Source organism: Bombus fervidus, chromosome 10 (genome assembly GCF_041682495.2).
Source record: "Bombus fervidus isolate BK054 chromosome 10, iyBomFerv1, whole genome shotgun sequence".
Taxonomy (NCBI): domain Eukaryota; kingdom Metazoa; phylum Arthropoda; class Insecta; order Hymenoptera; family Apidae; genus Bombus; species Bombus fervidus.
In genome coordinates, this window is record NC_091526.1 from 13,306,841 (window position 1) to 13,329,490 (window position 22,650).

Genomic DNA, 22,650 nt, shown 5'->3' on the forward strand with positions numbered 1-22,650 from the left:
GCTGCTCTAAAATAAACAAAGTTAGAAAGTTCAGTCATCCAAACTATGCACAAAGGTTCCGAACTTTGCATGCTCGTCGTTAGTTTAAAGAGATGTCATCCAGCCACGCCTGGCGTCCCCTCGAAACCTATTTAACCGACATTCCTTTCGGTTAATCGAGGCCATCGACGCGACGAGTGTTTGCACGGGATCGTTTTGTCGGAAAAATGGTTCACCAGTGGACCATTCCGTTTCCCGTAGGATTCACAGCCAGTGGGGGCGATGATGCTGATAAAGTACGACGTGGAGCAAACGCCCGAGCTGAGGTTACACAGCTTCGCGATCAAAAAACAGGGCGCACCGACGCTTCGGCTCGCGGCGGACACCGAGGAAGCTGCCGCTCGATGGACGACGGTCATCAAGGAAGCGATCGAGAGAAACGACCAGGTAAATGTTACGAGTCGCTTGCCAAGTTACTCTCGACGTCTATTTCCGGGTCATGCTCAAAGAGTAAACGAAGTTTACATTATGTACGAATACCGCTCGCGAATATCCGGATCTTCTTGATCAGAATGACATTTAATCTTTAATTGGTGCGGTAACTGACACGCGTACGTAATGTGTTTCCTTCCATGCGGTCTTTCACTTGCGATGGTATATTCGGAAATAAAAGAAAATCAAATCAAAAATTGCTAGTATTCGCAATCGCTGCTAAAAAGAAAATTTTCGTTACATTCGTCCAACAGAAAGAGAGATGGATGGTGCAAGTTGAACAATTAACAGCATATGCTGTATGTATGTATCTTTGGAGATACTCTTGCATCGTTATCTAGGTAAAAGAACCTTCGAAAACTTTGCGAAACGATGGAAGTCGGCGTTCTTGTAAGTTTAAGTAAATGAGATTCGCTTTAAATTCTGCAAGTTTGGCTACCCGCCTGCTGGAGTTTCTCGAATAGTTGGATTAGACGCTGCAAGTGTCTGGCAGCGTTCTGGAGAATCGTACACTTCTACTAATATGCCTTATTGTGCATCTACCTTAATAGTCTTTGCATTTGTACGAGATTTATTGTGAAACGTTCGAAATGTTCGAAGTAATTAGTTCAACTTGGAAAACGCGTCAAGAGAAACGAAAGTTCTGAGAAGGAAATAGAAAATCGCTAAAGACGGAAATCGCCCGTTTTTCCTGTATATCCTATAGATTCCCGCTGACGTTTTTACAGGTTGACACCTGGCTGGAATCGTCGATGAGAATGCGTGAAATGGCAGCATGCGCCATTCACAGACCAGATTGCTTCGGATACCTGAGCAAGCAGCAAGAACACGCCAGAAAAACGTCGTCACCAACCGGTTGGTCCAGGCGATATTGCGTACTAAAGGACGCTGCATTGTATTTCTACGACGACGCTAATGCGGAGAAGGCGTTCGGTGTCGCCTGCCTGCATGGGTTCAGGGTGCATAGCAGCGCGCCCACTTCCGGTGGCAGGAAACACGCGTTCGAGCTGCAACCACCGGACCCCACGCAGAGAAGTTACATCTTCGCCACCGAATCAGAAATGGACAAGAAACGGTAACCTGTTTAGTCTCCTTTATCGATTCTATTATATTATTTTCAACAATTCGTGTCGTTGAGTCGAAGAATTTGCTGTACGCAATTTGTGCCGGCGATTATGAAAGTGTACTACGTCATATATTTTCGTTTCGAGATATCATTGGCGTTTGACGCATGAACTGAATTTTGTTTAACGGCGCAACAACCGACTCGATCCAATGGTTCAATTTCTATTACCTTGCAAACATGGTTTTCGATTATTGTAACGTGAACAAGCGGTTGAAATTCTTTCCACTTTTATCCACTTCACTTTTATAATCACCGCCACGTTTATGGTAATTATTTACACGGAGACGTGGCACATCGATGTCGATGGTCTTGAATTACGATGTCAAGGTCACGTATTTATTAAGATTTGAAAATAATTATCTAATCTCCAACGTGGATTTTCAATGAAAATCGATTTGGAGTCAGAACGAATTTTATGTCAAAAAGACAACTACGTTTGTTTGCAGGTGGCTCGCGGCGCTCGAATATTCGATCGATCGATGGATAAAGATTGGTTGACAAAGGCCGACCTACCGTACAAAGAAGCAAAGAAGTCGAAGCAGCGAAGATCCTCTGAGATGTCCTTCGCCTCTTCCTGTTTCCGGTTCCTAACGAACATTGTCGAAAATCACAAATTCATCTATCACCGTCGCCATTATCGTCTCGATTCTCGTTCGCAAATTCATCGCGTGGATCATGTCGCAAATACTCTTCAAATTCGCGATTCTTCAGAAATCGTAACAATTTCATTAGCGTTATTTACTATCACTTGAAAGGCTTCGTATCTCTCTCTTTCTCTCTCTCCCTCTCTCTCTCTCTCCCTCTCGCTCGCTCCATTTTTCGTAATCATCGATGAAGATCCATCGATTTGTTTTCACTAGTTCAGTCGACTAATTAACTAGGATTAATGGTAATATTCTTTGAAATCTGCCATATTTTTTGCTATTAGAGATATTACCGTCTAATTGCAAATTGTTTCAAACTTAAGCCAATGTCTAATTGCTGTTTAATCGCTAACTGTCGAACAATATCAGATTACACGAAACATTGTCAAGAATACATTGTCAGGCGCCTCTTGACGATTTCAATTTTCTACAAACGTTCTGTAAGTTATCCGTTATCTTATAAATTTCAGTGATGTTACTCCGAGCTTTGCCACACTCTTCTAGCTGTTTGTGCTATTTCTGATTCTCACGAATTTCGTCGATCTCGTTGTTTCCAACTGATACCGATGCTCGATTCACTTCGCCAGTTTCTTAGTGTCATAAACACCATTTTGTAATAATTGCTGGTCGTCAGTGGCAGTGTATCTATCGAAAGTTAACATAGCGCAATCGATACTTGAAACACTGTTTCTCAAGGTGTTACATTTAAAATAGTTAATATTACGCTATTCGTTTTATTCGAGCTGTAAAGGATGTTTGCGTTGCACGATCGTATACCGTTCAAAATGATCGAAAGAATCATCAGTACGAACGAGTTTGATTGATTGTTAAAGTGTTCAGTAACAAAAGAATCTCGATCGAACAGATTTTTTTCGTTCCTGAAAAAGAATCGTAAATTGTTAATTAGTTGAACAGTATATTTCTACAGTCGTGTTAAATGTATACGAACACGAAGTTTCTCTTTAAGTAACGTATATAAGCTATAAGATACAATTAGATTTCATTTCTTTAGACATTTATATTATATTTCTGACAAATGTTTATTTGAAAGAAAAAAAGAAGCAACTCTCAATGTCATTAAGATAATCAAGATGATCTAGCGTAGTTCCTGCAACTAGTATCACGAACCATCATGAAACGAACAAAACGAACCAGTTTCGGAATCCCTTTCATTTTCCTACAATATACGACGCACAATTTTTACCGTTTGTATAATCGTTACTTTTTCAATAATAATTCACTAAGAATACATCAAAGACTTGAAAAACATCGTAAGAAAATTAGAGAACAGTAGCTTTTATCGTGCAAAAATGGTAAATAAGGCTTGAGAAATACTGTTTCAAGTAAATAGTCCCAGTATCGAGTCAGACAAATGTTCACGCAGTGAAACTCCATTTATTCGAATCGCTAGTGGATATTCAAGTCGATTCGTTGAAATTGCTATTTGGACAAACTGCGGAAGCATAATATACGAATGAAAGGGAGCAAAAAATATTATATGAAATTTAGAGTAAACGCTACGTTACACAGTTGTGAACAAATATTGAATGCAACATATAACAATGAATTTTGTAATACAGAATATGAAAGGTCGGTCGTATTTATTAAAAACGCTTAAAGGAATTAGTTTTCCATTTCGGAATATGGTAGTGATACGGAATTTACTATCATCGATGTGTTCCGATAAATGGAGTTCTGCCGTAAGTACTCGTAATCTTCGTGATTCCTGGACTCGTGCTCGTGATTCAGCAGATTTTTGTATTGTTAAAATCAGCTTTTGGATTCCGTTTTTATATATACAAACGTTGCGTACTTTACCGATACACGGGAATTGAAATCACACACGATAAGCATGGAACACTCGCAGAAAAAAAAAAAGACATGCAAAGGAACGAAAGAATCGTTTATTCACCGATTGTGTCTTGTATTAATTAGAACGATTCCAACCGATTTTTCTCTTACAGAATTAGAATTCGATTTTTAGCTTTTAAGAGGGTTTAAACTGTCGTCCACCGCGTTACACACGAATTTCCATTTGGAACTGCTCACGAAAGCTCGAACAACGTAAAATCGAAACATCCTCGCGAGAAAATATACCCAATGTCCAGCATTGACCAGCAAACACTTGGACGTTGTTGTAACGTTTATTGAACGCAACATACGCTACCACGACGAACGATAACAAAAGAAAGCTGGAAATATGTACAGAATCAGTTTGTTCTGTCGTTCGAGTTGTACTTGTTTTATAAATTTAAGTAAGCATATTTGTGTCTACAGACTCGGGCGAAAAATATCGTTTAACGCGTAAGAATTGTGAACTGTTAGCAGCATTCGTCGATCACGGTCAGATAAATAAGATGCAATTGAACGAACGATATTTTTATTCGCAATGGATAAAACCTTTGTTCGAGCGATAATCGTTTGCTCGCGTGACTGATCGAAAAGGGCCGCTCGAATAATTATTGGCATTATAAAAATCGTAAAGTTGCGACAGTAACATCGAAGGCTTACTTATCCGATTCAAATCTTCAAACGTACCAAGTGGCCAAAAAAAGAAAAAAAAAAAAAAAGTGGCAAGGAAAAATCAAAAGTGTACCGTCGCAAAAGTTTCCCATAAGCGGGGAAAACTTCTTGGCCGAGTGAATGCTTTCTTGCGCGTGCTTGTTGCGTGAGCATACGAACTATTCGACGGCTAAATCGCACGCCCTCGCGCGTACATGGAATTGCCGCCATTGCATCGCTATTATTACCGCTAATATTTTTATCGATATCGAGAAACCGCGCGAATCGTGAACACAAACGAAGGAGCAAAGAACGATCTCTTTCGAAACAGCGAAGTGCGAAAAATAATTTCGAGCAGCGAGAACGAAGAGTATTTCGAACGAAGAAACGAAGAACGATCGAGTTGATCGCGACAGAAATCGATAATAGTGGGCTCCGAGGGCTGGAGAACGGAAGAGGAACAAGGAGGAACGAAGGACTAGTCGAAGAGTCGTGATTCGTATACGGCGTCGAGAGTAAGGCGAGAGAAGCCAGCAAAAATTGAACGACAGACCGCTCAAAAAATGCACAGATAATAAAATAGGAGGTTTAATACAATTGTAGAATGAAGTGCGTCAATTATTTACCTGTCACCCTTCGAGCTGGTTTGAAGGACGTTGGTTTTATCGCTGTTTAGATGATGCAGTGTTTTTTTCATGGTAGGAGAATCCTCTTACCGCCGAGAAAGCCGGACAGCGGTCGCTTTGCTTGACCAATGGACAATCTTTCGTTGGTGTATGACCAAATAATTTCCAGAAACATTTGCTACCGTACCACGTTTGTTGTTTCACTTTTGGATTTACGTTTCAATTACGTTCGTACTTGACAGTGAGTTGGTAAGTTATTCGTGTAGAATTTTTACGTTTTTTCTGGTCTACTGAAAGAATGATTGACTTTAGGTATATTCTGTCGGTAGAGGTGTACCGTTTGGGTTGTTAGTAAATGTATGTGTCTATAATTGATTGGAGTATGAATAAATATGACGACAATTACGATGTCCTCATCGTTGACGAAGTAATTGTAGAGTATATTCCGTACGTGATTTGATTAAATGTTGAATGATATTAGAGAATGAGTCATGTAATTGGAACTGGTTGTGAAAGAAGAAAAAGAAGAAACAAGGCTTAAAAGTTTCGATTTATTAAACTTGACAGATTTTTTTTTTAGTGGATAGAAGCTTCGGGATTTCGTTACTTTGGCATATTCAAACAGAGAATAATTTTACAAAGTTACTTGATCCGTATAATACGAATATATCCAAATATATGATTCACTCTGTATATTAGAGAACTCTTTGCAAAGTAAAAAAAAAAAAAAAATAGCGCACAAATTCAAATTTGTCAATTTATCAAAGAAACATACGATATCGGTTAAGGTTTAGAAAATTCGCAAATACGTGAAAAAAATGAAGATATTAGCGATTACGTGATAATATATCTTGCGCAAAAGATAGCATTTCTTCGTTTCTATCAAAATCAAATCACAACATTTTTGATTCTAAGTTAACTGATTCGTTTGTCGACATTTTTTAAGCGTTAAGAATAAGAATTTTTATAAAGCGTGTGACGAAAGAAAAGATTGCGTAATATTATTGTAATAAAGTGGAATCAGTGTGATTGTAAAAGTACAAAGGGTCAAATGTAACCGTGTCCGTCTTTCTAGTGCCAAAACTAAAATTAATTAATTGAACCAACCGAGATTGTAATAAATGTCGTTGAGAGAAAATTATATATGCGTTTCTTCATTACATTTATAATACAGTAGCGTTTAATAATAACGCCACGTTTCTATCTTTATATTTATTAATAATTCCGATTAGAAATTTTCCAAAATTCTCATTACCAAGAAGATCAGGATCTAAAGGAATATTTTCAAAATCTTTTTTGCATACTTTCTCTGATAAATTAAATTATTTTTATCTTGAAATAAGAATAAAGCAGTTTCCATTCAAATGTCAAAGATACTCCGGCATTAGGTTTTGAGATAAAATAAATGTGTAAATACTTGGTAGAAATAAAATCAATCATACATGTATTATCTGATAAATTGCTTTCAGACGCCATGTCGTGGCGAGATTCGAAAGCTGTAAGAACTTTCTACCTGGACGGTCGCTAAGATTGGTCAATTGATGTTACGAAAACGCAAAGTAGATTTCCTTTGAGCAAAATGTTTAAAACATGCGCTTCTTCTCGTCGATAATGTTTTATCTATTAACGTTCTGTCTTCGTGTATTTCAAAATAGCTTTATACAAACATACCGATATCTTTCTCTTTTACAATGTTATGTTTGATAAAGATGTTATGTAAAAGTAATAATCACGAAAGTAGCAGCTATTTCTATAATTTTTATGAGGTGGTTAACGAAGAGAAAATTAATCTTTGTTTAAATAGAAACAGGTGCTCGGTAAATGGTAAAGAAATTTTTCAAACACTGAAATATTTAAAAACCGATAATCGACGGCGGAATTTTTTTAAATACAAAGTAGTACGTGTAGTATCAACTTTATTTTCCTATCCACTTACTAACTATCTGTCGGTAGATATAAATCACCTGTACAAATACTTTGATTATATCTTAATTGATTAACACAGTCTGACTGGAATATTCACCCATTACGTATTACATATTTTTCCTTTTAATTTAAATGACTTGTCCCATTTTCTATAAAATGCGTTTCTAAATAAACTTCGTGTCATCGTATACTACACGTACTATAAGACGCTATCGTTTACCCGTCTATCAATTTTATCGGTAGTACGAACGAAAGAACGATAGCTTAAATTGGAAACGGAACAATAGAATATAACAAAAAGCTCTCTCAGTAAGTTAACAAATAAACGTTAAAGGTATAGAATAAAATTCTAATTTAATGCGATTCTGCAATGTCAATGGTAGTTTTTGGCTACTATGTTCCCATGGTTTCGGATTGATAATAATTATCTAGCCACTATTTCCAAGTATTCGTGAAACTAACTCCAAATATCGAGACGTATAATTTCGCAATAGAATTCGAAAGGCTTCGAAGATTATTAGTTGGTTTTCGAACTCCACGCGTAATCCTATACCGATACGTTACGTTATACCCATGATATTACCTATTAATTCCTATAAATGGTAATTATTGTTAAATTATTGATGTTCACGCCGTATAATTTACATTAATTTTAGATTTGAAACTTTCGCCGCGTTTATCGCTTTAGAACGAGGAAATGCCTAATAATGTCTATGCCACGACTATCAAAGGGTAATTGCAATGTGCTAGCCTTCTACACAGACAAGTAACCGCCGGAAAAGTCCTAAGGATACCGAAGCACTATACGCGCTATAATTTTTGTACGAAAGTGATACGAAGAGCATCGCCATATAGAGAATAGAATGTTAATTTGATGCATATTCAATTGAAAACGAAGTATTCGAGTCGTTTGTCAATGATTTTGTACACTGTTTGCATCGCATGCTTTTTTAGTAAATCATCGTTTGACCGTTAAGACTGGGTTGACTTTAGAACTTTACGTTGAAGAATTCGCACATATTTCCGCGTCTCATACTTTTTATTCCCCGTTTTATTTTCTAAATCTTACGTTCTCTACCTACGATTCAATACTGATATCTCGCGTCCAATATTCCCTACCCCTTATCATTGCTCCATTCCTCGCAATCAGCACCCTTTATTTTGTGTCTCACATCTCGTCATCCACGTTTAGTTCAATAATCCTACTCTCTAAACTAATGAAATAAAATGGTTAAAAGGTATCTATCTGTATGATCCTATAGACCTAAAAGAATTTCTAAAAATTATTCACAATGTCTGCAACACGGTGATTCAAATCAGTATATAGGTCGTACAAAGATCGGTAGATAAGGTAAGTTTATAAAAGACCAGGCTACGCGTGTAATACAATCGAATAAGAACGAATAAAGTTCTCGGGCAAAAATTCGGGCTTCGGATTAGGAAGATATAACCGGTAAGTAGGTGACGAGGGAAAATCTTGCGCGAAACAGTTCCCCTGTTACGACACATTCTCGAAAATTTTGTAGCACGAATTTCTCAGCAACCGGCGGCAATTTTTCGTTCAATATCAGGGATTTGTATCGGGAGAATATAACGTGTAAGATGGTGGCATGCGAGATCCTTTGGCGAAACGGCTCTTCCGATACGACATTGTTGCGATAAATTTATCGGCTATATGACTCGATGTAAAACGAATTTGAGTTTGCCGAGGGCCCGGTACACGGTTTATCCGCGGTTGAACCGGTGGTATCCGTTTGATAGCAGATAGCAGGCCGAACGACGCTGGTATGTTCTCATTACGCGTCGTGTAGGTATGCGGCGACCAGTTCGTGTTCTCCATGCTTCGAGATCCGTGCGCGGTGCGAGACCACGTTTCCTCTCCTTCTGCTGACGCGGTCTTTCTTCATCGTCTCCTTCTTGCCCTCTTTATCCTTTTCTACGGTGCTCCTTGGATCAGGATTCAAGCTCCGTTCACACTGACCACGTGGTTGGTCGGGTATGAGCTACAGATTCGATCTTCCTGCGTTACATTTTCCCTATTCTTGATCCACGCTTTCGTTTCTCACGAACCTCGAGATATTCCTAGTAGCTTATGCTCCCCGTGAAACCATTTTTCTGTCATTCGTTCGAACGTTCATTTGTCCCCGACCAGTGTGAAAATCTCATTCGATTTCTTTCTTCTGTTCGTCCCTTCCCGCCCCCTCCCCCTTTCTCTCGACGAGTTTGTTCCTTTTGCATAAGTTATTCGCCGGTTCTCTTCGTCTCATTTGAAGCTTCTTCGGAACGATAAAGAGAAGACGGGAGCGAAAAGCAACCGTGACGTCCGAATTTTTGGAAAGATGTGACTACGGAGGTCCTCGACCCTGGCATTTCTGCCGGCTTATTTTTAATTCGTTCCCGGTCGAGTTTGTCCTTTTGAGATTCCTTTAACAGGCACGTATTTATCTTAAAGTTTCGCGAGAAGTCTCTCGCTCCTCTTTTTAATCTGCCCGCTTCCTTTTAGTTTTGCGAGGCCATCCGTTTCTTCCTCCGGTTCCCGTGTCGCGTTCTTTTCTTTTCTTTCGGGTTCCATTGAGAGAAACTGCGGATCCGCGCAACGCTTATAGCGTTATTTTACCATTCTATGACCGCCCCAGAATTCTCCTCTTCCTCTTAGTTACACCGTTTTATACCTCCTACTTTCCTTTACCTTGTTCGTTTCAGTGTTTCCTCGATTAATGTACGTTATAGCGCCATTTGCGATCTTTTCGTTCGCTGAATTATCGCTGTTACGTTATATCGTTCTTTCGGATTTTGCATCGTTAGGTACTTTCTTTAGAAGAACGATAATTATCATTACTACACTGTTTGCTTCCCATTTTATACACTGAATCTTAATTATCTTTATCCGTTGCTTTTTAGTATTTTTCTTCCTATTTTATAACCCGAAACGAACGTACACCCAGCAACACACGCCTTAATCATCGTCAAAGGAATATTAATTTCCACTCTGCTGGGTATACACTTCACCACGGTTTTTCGTTCCCCTTGAAGTTTATTTGGACTAAAATATAAGTACGTTCGCAAACCAATCATTACTATACTGCTTAAATTTTACGATATTACTTCCTTAATTACGTCGCCGTCGTCTTTTTGTTCCCTACAGTGCGTCTTTAATCTTCATCTTGTTCCCCAATCTTCGTCATCTTCTTGAACGCTCCTCGAATGGAAATACCAAGGCAAAAAGTATGCATATACTTTAGGGAGACTTCATTTGGCAGGGATGCGTTTTTACTCTTTGTACAGTTTCTTCCAGCTCCGTTTCTCTATCCTTCTTCTCTTGGCAATTCCTTCTTGCCTGTCGTGTTTTTCTATCATTTCTGCGCGATACGAGTAAAGCTTCGTTCATAATATATTTCTTGTAATATCGGATATTAATTCTCTCGACGAGAGAAGAAGCATCAGCGACGCAAAACCATTTTCCATAATTTTTTTAATTAAACTCGCTGCTGTCCGATTATTCGCAAGAACATAATAAGCCCTTTATTCCGAAAACAACTACGTACCATGGCGCATCGATCACAGACACTGTAATTAAAGCTGTCTACGAGTAACATAACTCTATCTGATCGCGCATCAAAACCCCATACATTAACGACAACACCGTACCTGCAGTTTCATACATAATGACTCGCGATTATCGTTTCACGCTCGCATTTCCATTTATTCATTGAGCGGATGCAATTTCTACGCAACTGGGACGGAAATAGGGGCAGTTACTCGACTAGAATCGATTCGCATCTGAAAATTTGCCAACAAGCACGCGTTACGCATGGGGCGCGTGCACATCGAGCGCGCTAGTCGCAAATGAAGCGGTACCGTAAGCAGACGCTCGCCGGCAACACACGCACCGCGTGCAATGTGAACGCCCTCGCCGGTAACCACCAACTTTTGTTCACGTTCGATGCATCAAAATTCGACGCATCGTATTCCGTGTTTTAAGGTAGATCCACACGCGACATCGTTACCTCTCTTCAGATACGGTACCGTGTAAAAGTGTTTAAGGTTCGTTTCGATATCGGCACTGTACAGAATGCGACCGAACAACACGAACAAGCGGGTACAGGGTGATTCTTTATGGAAAAATAAGAAGAACGATAACGTTCGTATAATGTTTCGTTTTGGAGAAAATCGAGTTTGAAAATTTGTTTGCAAGCATACTCGAACGTGTACAATTCTGGGACTCAACGGGAGCAAAAATAATCGACAGGACGTTGTTCTACGTGCGAGAATAAGTCGAAAATGTGGAATAAAATTTGTTCGAAGAACGCTTTGTCTCCGAGAAAAATAAACTTGAAAATTTGTCACACACGCGTACTAGGCTGATCTTTAGAAAACTTTAATGGAAAAACTTTTCTCTCTAGCGTCTTTTTCCGGTATTCGCCATTTACGAGAAAAACGCTGGGTACCAGAGATCACTGAACACCCTGTATACGTATTTTTTAACACCACTCGATGAACAGAAATACAGAAATTACATTTAGTTTTCAGATTGTCAACGTTTCTTAAGACTACAATTCTATTAATTATTTAGAGTTGTACCACTTTCTAACTTTTATCGACCGTATAAGACCTCCAAATTGAAACGAATCTTTTCTAGAGTTACTGAACGAGATCCATAACAGGTAACGGTTTAATAAACCGTGAACAAAGGAAATCCGTCCATAACTTCCATGAAAGCTTCGACAGGAACGATTCGACGCGAATTTCCTCTCCATGTTTCCCTTAAATTCTTCAATTAGAGCAAATTCGATGAAATCTTGGTCGAAAGTCAGCCAACAGAGTTGGACTGCTCGTCGTTTCTCTTCCTCTTGGAAGCAAGGAGTCGCTCGCCCAGTCTTCCTCCAACTTCCAGCACGGTGGTGATCTTGATAACTTCCCGGCGTGGATGTGATGGTGCTGGTGGTGGTGGTGTTGGTGGTGGTGGTGGTGGTGGTGGTGGTGAGATAGCGTCGATGGTAGTGGCTGCATGTGGTCGGGGGCGGAAAGAGGAGAGGGAACTAGTTCAGTGAACAAAACGACGGGAGAGGCAGTTGCACGCTGTAGCAACGCCTCGCGTGCTGTCGCCTTGCCTAAAAGCTTGTACGGATCGAGTCCTCTGACCCCCCAAAACCTACCATTCGCGTTTTAATCGGTGCGTGACTTTCTCGCACTCTCTGATGACTTACGATGTGCGAAGCAGAGCCAAAAATTCGCTTGAGATTCTTCTCGTACGATTTTAACGAGAATTTGGTGCGACTGCGTCTTGTCTTTTACACCGCGTTCTATGATTTTGCATGCGGTAATCGTACATTGTTTTGTTCTTGAGCATCGAGGTTCGGACTATTGGTTTAAAAATTATTACAAAACTCTTCCAACCGTTATGCTTCGGTCTAGAATCGAGGAGACGATGATTCTTCGCATCGAAGGATGTAGCGTGTAAAGTACGAACGAATATATCGGCATTGAAACCATTGAGCTGTTAAACGCTTAAATGCAAATCTAAATTCTAATACAAAACTGTTCTGTAACTTTATCGTTAGCGTCCATCCTCGTTCGTTCTCAACACGTGAGATCACGTACAACGTTGTATTTTGCATCTGAGTACCGCGAGCCACTCCGATATTTAAATGTAAAATACCTGTCGTCGGAGACCCATTTTTTTTCTCACGTAAAGGAACCATGTTGACCTTCTCCCTAGCATCTGGGCCTTTTAGGGAAAAGGCTCGTCACCGCATACCGTTACCGTAGCCTCCTCCAGTAATTCGTCAATGTTTCGTCACAACGAACCCTCTAGCGTTTTGCATTTACAACTCGTTACTCTTCGCGTAAATTGCGTAAATTTGTAATAAATGTAATAGCAATGATCTCTAACATATTTTTAGAAAAGAAACGGTATTTTCAGAAAGAATAAATTAATAGATCATTTTTTAAATAAATTTCATCGACTTAAATTATTCGAACGATTCTTTTAACAAGAAACTGGTCTTAAAGGTTACTGTAAAAAAATCAGAGAAAATTTACGGCGTTAATTACCATATATCCTGCCATGCTTGCTTAATCAGCTTTTAATTCGATCTCGGGCTACCTCGCGAGTACAAAAGCAATGGAATAGGCGAAGAAAAAACTTGTCAAAAGCGTCCATGGAGGTTCTTTGTCGGTACATTGAGCAATATAGAAGGCCAGTAAAAAGATCGACTACATTACCTCTCCGAGATGCTGCATAAAAACGTTCCTCCGCAGCTGATTCGTCCACATTGGCAGGTACCTGCAGCGTTTACACGACGCTACATCCGACAGCGTGTCGCCGGCTCGTGAATACAAATGCACCTGCAGGTAAACGTTGACCTACGCACAATAGCGCACGAAAGACGGAAAAGTTCATAGCCGCTTACGGTGAAAAGTAGCTACGATCGATGATCGATAATAGCTTCTGCCTCCATCGTCTTTTTCAACGAGCTTGGATCCGATGCTCGATGCTTATTTGTTACGCGCAAGGTTAAACTCTGAAACGTCGAGTTTCATTCTTCCAAACTACCGCATCAACGATTTTTTGTTACTGAGGAGGTTTATCTTTGTCAAAGAAATATAAGTAAATTTTTTCTGCATTTATTTTTATTATTGCAAATTCTTTTACATTTAATAAAAAGCAAATTCGAACAAGTCGTACTTCTATTCCGACTGGAAAGAATATTGATCGAACGATAGCAGTGGAGATGAGAAATCGATTTTTATGGACAGCAGTACGTTTTCTCGTGACGCGGAACAGAAATTCACGGGACATTAAAATAGTCGGTCGATGAACATCGATGGGTCATCAATGGGAGGTTTGTTCCGGCGTTGCTGCGGAGAAAACGATCTGATCGCGCTGCGAGCTGATGGATGCTCGGCGAGAAGGCCGATATTCGAGAAATTTGTCTTAATATTCATGCCAGGAGGTCGTCTCGATCGCCGATCTATCGATCGACCGCTCGAACCTCGTCTATCAGCCACCGGCGAATGCTCGCGTTCGCCAGCCGATTTCGTGACCGATTTTTACCAAAGAGTAGAAAGCAAGGTGAATAGGGAAACCCAATAATAGCCAGAATACGAACCGTATCGAGTTGACCGCTGCACGAATAACGCTGGAACCGTGTCCGATTGGAAATTCTCCTTGCGTAACGAGTAAAATGAATATTTTAACCGGGTAATCTTGGACATTACGGATATTTAGCGAGATTGCAGTAGCTGTCTTGCTATTCGATGAATATATCGATCGGTACCTCTGTTTTTTTTTTTTTTTTTTTTTTTTCGCTAGAAACGTCTTATTTTAAGTAATACTCGTTTCGATATACCGCTTCGTTTCTCTTTGCAGATTATTTCGTCGAAACGTACAGAAAGTAAAATGTAGCAGCTACGTCGGCAGTGCTACGTACATAAGCAATGGAATAGACGCGACACGTGGATCGGTAGCAGCGAACGCGTAAACTATTCCACCTCCTATTGCCGTAAAAATCGTGTCTCGCGGAAGGACAGAGCCAGGAAGCGTTCGGTTGCAAAGCGACTGGACTCGGAAGGAATCCGGAGCAGTTGCTCGTGGCCACCGCGAGGAGACGAAGGTAAGCCAAAACGAAACGGAGAAACGGGTCTCGGCTCGGTCTGACGAACGCGCGAATCTCCAAAGTTTTTCGTAATTCCAATAGCTGGATTCCTGCGAGTTCGACGTTGCTCCGCGAGGAAGCGTGGCGTGGCGATCGTGGCGCGAGCAAATCCCTCTGGATCGCACGGACGAACAATTACGCCGGTTGTTCTAGGCAAGTGGAGCGAAATCCACGATCCATGAACTAGAACCAGCCTCGTTCTTCCGAGACACTCGATTGGATCGGTTCGCCGGTGTAAAACCGGCTGGGCGTCGGCGGCGGCGGCTGCTGCCAGCAGAAAAGAGACGGAAAGAAAGAAAAAGAACCGCGTGCTCTGCCCACGAGGGAGAGGGATGGACTGGATGTCGACTGGCCCGGGAAGAAGAAGCAAGAGAAGAGAAGAAGTAAGGAGAAAGATCGAGGCTCGATCTCTCTGAGTGCCTCTGGCCGCTGGTCTCTCCCCTTCCCGCCCACCATCAACCGATCTCCTTCTTCAGTGCCGGCGCCGTACGAGTTTCCTACAGGTGGACTTACAACCTGCCCCACGATTTTTTACCTTCCGTTACCCGTTCGCCCGAACTTCGCGTTTCGAACGTGACGCGATCTACCTTCATCTTCGTTCCTAGTAAATAATGCTTCGAGCGGCTGTTATCCTCCTCCTGGAATTCGACTTTCCTCTTATGCACAGGTGATTGAGATCTAAGACGAACAAGGAGTCTTCGAGTTGCTGCACGGTCCATTGACTTTCGGAAGGATCGATCAGGTATGTAAATGCACGTAAATGAACGGGTTCTTTTGGCAAATTGGTAACAGTCCGGTGGCGAAGATGCAACGTGTTTGCGCGCTGGATTTCGAAGGAGGATTAGAGATGGATGTTTATACCGGCTCTGTAGATAGAGAATATAGGATTCGAAGGAGATGGATATGTTTATCGATCAGGGGGGCACCGAACCTTGGTATTACGCACCTGTTCCTCATACCATGTCTCTACCTAAACCTCCTGCGTTCAACCTGCGCGGCACCGCGTCGTAGGCACTGGTAGATAGGATACCCGTGGATCTCCCTCCCTCGTTCCTGGTCCCCTTTGCTCTGCGTCTCTGTTAGCGATGGCTTTGACGCGGAATGGAGTTTTCAAGTTGGAACAAACGTTGCTGGAACGTTGATCGTACCCATGCGGGGTAGAAAATAAGGGTAGAAAGGCTGGATCTCGCAACGACCGTTCGTGTTGAGCTCGAGGTTGACTGATCGAAGAACGAGCGAATGAATTCGTAATAAGTTTATGCTGATGCAGATCCTTACTGTCTTAATGTTACTAGACGATGGAACGATAGGAAACACGTTCATATATTTATAGCAAAAGAACATTATCGAAATAAGTTAACCTCGTAGCTTTGGCTAGAGGCTACAGGGAACCTAAATAGAAATCTGTTTATTAGTTTCTTCGTTCCTAGACCTTGCAACCCAAGACATAATATAGTAGTAGCAAGTAAGCGTAGTAGTAGTAATAGTAGCCTCCAGGTCACGGATATACATAAATAAGGTTGTAGAGTTTTTCTTGAAGTAGTTCAACAGTTTGGAACATCGTATCGATACGTATAGCTAGGTATGAACGATCGTCCGTGGGATTTCCAGCGCTGCAAGAAGAATTATTTGGAAGGGTGTCCTCGGACGATCAATAACATCGTTCAAGGGTCTGGACGGAGGTGCAGCTTATCGATAAATATTCGCAATATCGTATCGACGATATATACCGACTCTTCTAGTCGAGAATCTTGAAATACCGACGGTATATATCAGCGTAGTTTAAGGGAAGTCTCGAATCGTTTATCAAACGGTGATGTGCTTTCTCGATCCGTCGAATGTCTGTGGAGGAATCGAACGAGTAACACGGAAGAACGTTCGCGTGAAAAATTACGTTTAAATATGTTTCTTTTATCGTTTGAATAGCCGGCAATCTAATCTAAAGTCATTTCATGAATTTTGCATGACGCTTCAAATAGAATTATCTCGGATTATAGTTTCGAAATAGCGCAAACCTTAGGCGCGGTTATATATTCGACGATTTAGTCAATCGTTATCTTCGATGTTCCTTTTGGTTATCTGATTTTATCGTAAACGCATTAACGATGTCTCGTTGCAACGAGCCGTAAGCGTTAATACGACCACTGTCTCGTTTCTTCGATCCGCTGTTAAACTTCTGCGTCTCTCTGACTCTTATTTGCATGTATAATTTAAATTTTCATGCAAATTAAATTCGATCCGTACATAGACTATGCAAATACATTCTCGCGTGTTCATGCATACTAGACTAAAATTACTCCCGTATTTCTGCCGCCGCGCTTCCTTCTCGTTTGGATTAATACGAACGTTAACGTCACCCTACAAACACGCTACAATCGCCGAAACTTTCGGATTTCCATATCGGATTAAAATTACGCTCGATCCTACGATACGATCAACCTGTTTAGCCTATTATCGTGTACGTACAGGTGGACAAAAATTTTCTTCGAATAAACAAAGTTCTCCGCGCCGTGTTCCCTGCGCGGCAGCTGGGCAGTTGTTCGAGCAGGATGCCGAACGCGGAAGGGTCTCGGTCCCATTGCTAGGGCCTGCTCCAGGTTCTGCTGCGTCTCGGTTGGACTCCCATTGGCCGGTTCCATCGGACTCTGTCGCACCGTCGTCGGCCAGAAGCGAGGCAGTCGGAGCACAGCATCCAGCAGCAGCGCTACTAGCGGCAGCCGAACGGAAAGACTCCCAGGCAAGTCGTGGTCTGTTACCTGTGTGTCCGCGTGCGTGTGGACCATGCGTGTGCCTCGGCTGCGTGGGTGTGCGCCGAGGTAGCCTACCTGGCGGCGTCCAACACGCAGTAAACCGCGCGCTCCTTCGTGTCTACGATCGAGAAACGTAGGTACGGTGCTACGTCCGTGACGATTACGCGGTTTTCTTCCTTTTCCTTACGTTCCTTTTTTTTTCCTCTCTCTCTCTCTCTCTCTCTCTTTCTCTCTTTCTCTCTCTCTCTCTCTCTCTCTTTATCCATCTATCTCCCTCTCCGATCGCGACTTCGCGGTGATCCAGGCTTCCGGAAGAGGAGAAGCGATCCACGATCGAGTGGGTATCGAGGAGGTTGGAGGAGGTGCGCGGCGAGTGTGCGAGTTTCGTGGCCGAAATCGTGTGCCCCTACCAACTTGATTGTACGATTCACAGTGTGTCGCTAGTGCGGATCCGTGTATGTGTGCTTACGTGGGTGCTCGCGGATGGTTTCACGATAAAGCAGCCGAGGAACGAACAGCAGAATCGTTGGTGGCAGCGACTCGATGTAGCCGATCCTGGTATCGCGACGAATGCTCCCGCCAGCGATCGCTGCACAGGATCACACGTCTCGGGCGGAGATGCGACGGTGGACCGATATCGGCGGAGAGTAAACGCGAGATCGAGAAGCGTTCTCGACGGCCGACGTTTCCCTGGTGAGCTCCTTTCTAGGATCGTATAGGCGTCGAACATTTAGATCGATACGGAGGTAAAGAGGGAACAAGGTGGTCCGCGCTCGTTGCATTCTTCTGGGCATTGGCGATTCCAACATGGCCGCTAGGACTAGCCGTGACCGCTGGGTCCGCGGAAGCCATGTTGGCAGGTGTGCTCGGCTCGAGATAACCAGTTCACGTTCGTGGAACGCACGCGGCTGGCTAAACGGGAGCGGGTTCCACGCATTATCGCACGATTGTCTGGGAAACGCGATACGCGATAAAGTCGTGTTCTTTTGATTCATTAGACGAGCAATTAGTCATGACTTTAGGTGGAAACGGCGCTTCGTTTTACGCCGTTGAATAACGTTGTTCGTTGGATTTATCGTGAACGAGACCCGTTGCTCGGGGGATTCCGTTTTTCTTATCGCACGATCGTTTTATTCATGTAGAATCGTGAGTAAGGTCCGATGGAAGAATGCTTTCCGAGCAGAGATATTTAGATAGAGTTTAGTTGGTAGGATGATAATAAGAGAATTTCTTGACCGTACGGAACGTATCGTACAAAGGGTCTTGTTAATTAACGATCGATTACGAGAATGGAGCAAAATATCACGAGAAAACGATATCTCACGGACTATGAATTCAATTCGTATCGATGTTTAATGGAAGTCACAGACGAATAGCAAGATGGCGGATATGTTTAACGTGGTTTACACTTAACCTTGTCACGTGGATTTCTCGGCTTAATTTCAAAAGATCGATCATCGATGATGATTTTCACACGAGTCGCTAAAGTATTCGGCATTCGTAGATTCATTCTCGAAGGATCCGTTCTTTCTTCCTTCTTTTTTTTTTTTTTTTTTTTTTTTAACGTACGATAAACTACAGATCTTAGGAAGTTCGGAGAAACAAACGTTACGAACGTAGCTAAAGTCCTTGAATCGCATTTCCATGGCATTTCGTAATCGGAGTATACGTTACCATTTTGCAACGGTGTGAAAGTCGCTTTAGAACTTTTTGCTTCGAAGTAGTAATATTGTTTACCTAGAATTTTTTTCTTTTCCCAGAAGCCTAAATCGTTTGTTTCGGGGTAAATACATAGTAAAAGCTTTATCTTATCACGAAGGTAGAGCGGAAACGAAAATGTATGGCTTTATCGGTTGTCGTGAAAAGTAGCGTTACGTACGTTCCCCGATTTTATTACTATAATTCGGTTCAGCTTTTCGAATGAATAAAAATAAGTGCTAGCCGAGAAGTATCGTTTTCAAGAACAAGTATCCAGTAATTTAATACCGATGCAACGTTTACGCGTCGATCGTCGATTAAATCTTCCCTTTACCCGAAAGTTATCCAAAGAAACGTATCGTTTCTCGTTTGCATCTACCCAGTCTCTCAATTTATAACTACACCGTCGCAATACGGTGAAAAATATATGCGTCATAACGATTTACATTGGCAGATAGGAAAGAATATTTTACCTAAAGCTCGAATAATAGCTTTAACGTATCCGAATGGTGGAACTCGCATTTGTAAATTACGTTTTCTATTTCCACTATTTCCAGTCTATCCTATATTTCCAGTCATCGGGTATCTTTTTCACGCGGAGCTGAAATTCAGCCCAATTCGCATGTAAATTTCCCTCGTACCCTCCAAGAAAACCTATACGATACGATATCTTTCGTACGATTATCGACAAGAAGCGAAGGAAGCATCGATCAGCAGCGAAGTTGATTGAAATTGCAGGTGTCATCGGTATGCCGACGGACATCGTGGCGTCGTCGGCCTCGGCCTCGGCTACGGTCTCGGAGGAGACGAGCAGAGGTCGGGACCTGGGCCTTGGGCCGTCACCGAGGACGGCACCGACTTCAGCGGGCGCATCGTCCTCAGGATCAGCGGCACAGTCGACTTCGAGGGGCTTCGACCCGTCTAGCGCCCTGGCTGCCTATCATCACCATCGACACGGCTTGGTAGCCGGCTTGGGTCACCATCATCACCGCGAATCGTCCGCGTTCGTGCCCGTGGTGCCTTCGAGGTTGCACTTGGCGCCCTATCCGGCCGACCTGCACCCTCACTTAACCGGGCCACCACCTTCCTCGTCGAACGCGTCGAATCCGGATCACGAGGTCGGCGCAGAGTCGTCCGTCGCGAGAAAATCCTCGTCCAGTTACGAAATTATGGCTATGATGGCGGACAAGAGGAAGGAACTAGCCGCGAGGGCCCTTCTGCTTCCTCCGCCGCCTCTTCTCGAACCACCACCCGGTTACCCGGTGTTCGCAGGTCCCTTCCCGGGTGGTTCGGCGGCCCTTTATCCGCCTGGTGGACCCTTGGCGCATCAACATTTGGATAGGAGGCTCTTAAGGGCGCCGGGAAGAGCGTCCAGGCCTAAGAAACAGTTTATCTGTAAATTCTGTAATCGACAGTTTACAAAGTCGTACAATTTGTTGATTCACGAACGGACGCACACGGACGAGCGGCCGTACTCGTGCGATATCTGCGGCAAAGCTTTCAGGAGGCAGGATCACCTTCGAGATCATAGGTAATTTCGTTTTTTTATTATGAAATCTGTGAGATCGTGCAGAGGCGAGAATTCGATTCGATATCGCGAGCCAAGCTACGCTAGAAACTGCAACGCCTCTGCTATCTCGCGGTCGCACGAACGCTTCGTTATCAGACCAAACTAAACCCGGCCCTATGTACATTGCAGGTATATTCACAGCAAGGAGAAGCCGTTCAAGTGCGGCGAGTGCGGCAAAGGTTTCTGCCAAAGCCGTACCCTAGCCGTGCACAAAATCCTTCACATGGAAGAATCTCCTCACAAATGCCCGGTCTGCGCTCGAAGCTTCAACCAACGCAGCAACCTGAAAACCCACCTCCTCACGCACACGGATCACAAACCTTACGAGTGTACCTCGTGCGGTAAGGTGTTTCGCAGAAACTGCGACCTGAGGAGGCACGCGTTGACGCACGCGGTAGGCGACGTGCCACCCGAAGCGTTGGAGGAGGCTCTCAGGGACGACGACAGCCCGGAAGAGGACTGCCAGGATGCCGGCTCGTCGTCGTCCGCGTCTACGGCCAACTCCTCCTTGCCAGCTTCCACGACGAACGCTTCCTATCCCTCTCAAAGCTCGTCCGGGCCGCCGCAACCGCCTCCGGCGCCAACTTCCTCGTCCGCTCTTCCTCAGAGACCTCACCTTCAGATCAGAAGAGACCTGCTTCCGGCCGTGAAGCCGTCCTCCACGGTAACCAGCAGCGCAACTGGCGGACACTCTGTCGCACAGAATCCTCCTGGTGCGCTTCCACCCCCACCGCCATTGATTCTGACCTCGTACAGACGAAGAATCGGATCACCCGGACCGTCGAGGGTGCTGCTGGAGCTGCAGGAACGCGAGAGGGAACGAGAACGAGAGATGGAACAGAGTAGAGAAAGAGAACGCGACAGAGAACGAGAGGAAGAGGTGTCACGACCACCTAGGGCACCCACCCCACAGCCGCCACCTCCACCCAGACCCGCCCCAGCCAGGCAAGGGTTCACTATAGCGGATATAATGCGTCGGTAGAAGGGACAATGTCGCGACGGAGAATACCAAATGATCGTTTGCTGTGAAATTGGATTTCGAAGAAGGGGACTAATTGGTGCAAACGAACGGAATCGTCGTTCGGACATGGTCCGAGTGACGGAGTATTTTCTAAGCGGTATACTTGTATCTGGATGGTAGAGAGTACGGCGGAAGAGGATGTCACGTGTTAGGACTTTTACACGGGCGGTCCAAGTGGCGTAGGCTCGATACGTCGATTATTTAATTTCGTTTCGAGTAATCGCGGGTGATTTTATCGCGATCACGATGCGACGAGTATATTCCGTGAAATGTTGCGAAAGATATCGAGTTACTATTGTAACGCTCCTTACACGTGCATTTCCACCGATACTGGTCGATACAGAAATTAGACGTCGAAAGGCGGTTTTTCTTTGAAAAAATGCTACGAGACTTTTCTTACGAGCGAGCTTACGTCAATTTGGATTGCCAACCTTTGCGTAGTATAAAAGGATGAAACATGCCAAATGACGAAGATCGTTTTACAACGGTGGAAATATCGTCACGACGATCGAACGGTATTGTTTTTTCGATTCGATCGATAATTGCGAAACCATTGCTACAGACTGTGGTATTTTTTTAGTTCGTTAAACAAACGATGTATAAATTGTATAATCTTTTTCTATTACAAAATTAAATCGACATTATATTACTTTAATTG

At 43.0% G+C, this 22,650-nt stretch overlaps 2 protein-coding genes across 5 annotated transcripts in view; both read left to right on the plus strand.

Moving 5' to 3' along the window:
* LOC139991601 (uncharacterized) overlaps positions 1-6,510 on the plus strand; it is a 58,177-nt gene extending 51,667 nt beyond the window's left edge. For all 4 annotated transcript variants that reach the window (XM_072011835.1, XM_072011838.1, XM_072011839.1 and 1 more), the window contains 3 exons: positions 241-426; positions 1,200-1,546; positions 2,044-6,510. In XM_072011835.1, coding sequence (XP_071867936.1) covers positions 241-426; positions 1,200-1,546; positions 2,044-2,095 — 585 coding nt within the window. In that variant the 3' untranslated portion in view covers positions 2,096-6,510. The remainder of the gene's footprint in view (positions 1-240; positions 427-1,199; positions 1,547-2,043) is intronic.
* Positions 6,511-15,493: 8,983 nt separating this feature from the next.
* On the plus strand, positions 15,494-22,363 carry LOC139991603 (uncharacterized). The gene is made up of 4 exons (XM_072011843.1): positions 15,494-15,695; positions 17,502-18,396; positions 20,140-20,932; positions 21,101-22,363. Exons 3-4 carry the CDS (start codon positions 20,151-20,153, stop codon positions 21,951-21,953), a joined length of 1,635 nt encoding a protein of 544 aa, XP_071867944.1. The 5' UTR covers positions 15,494-15,695; positions 17,502-18,396; positions 20,140-20,150; the 3' UTR covers positions 21,954-22,363.
* The last annotated feature ends 287 nt before the right edge of the window (positions 22,364-22,650 follow it).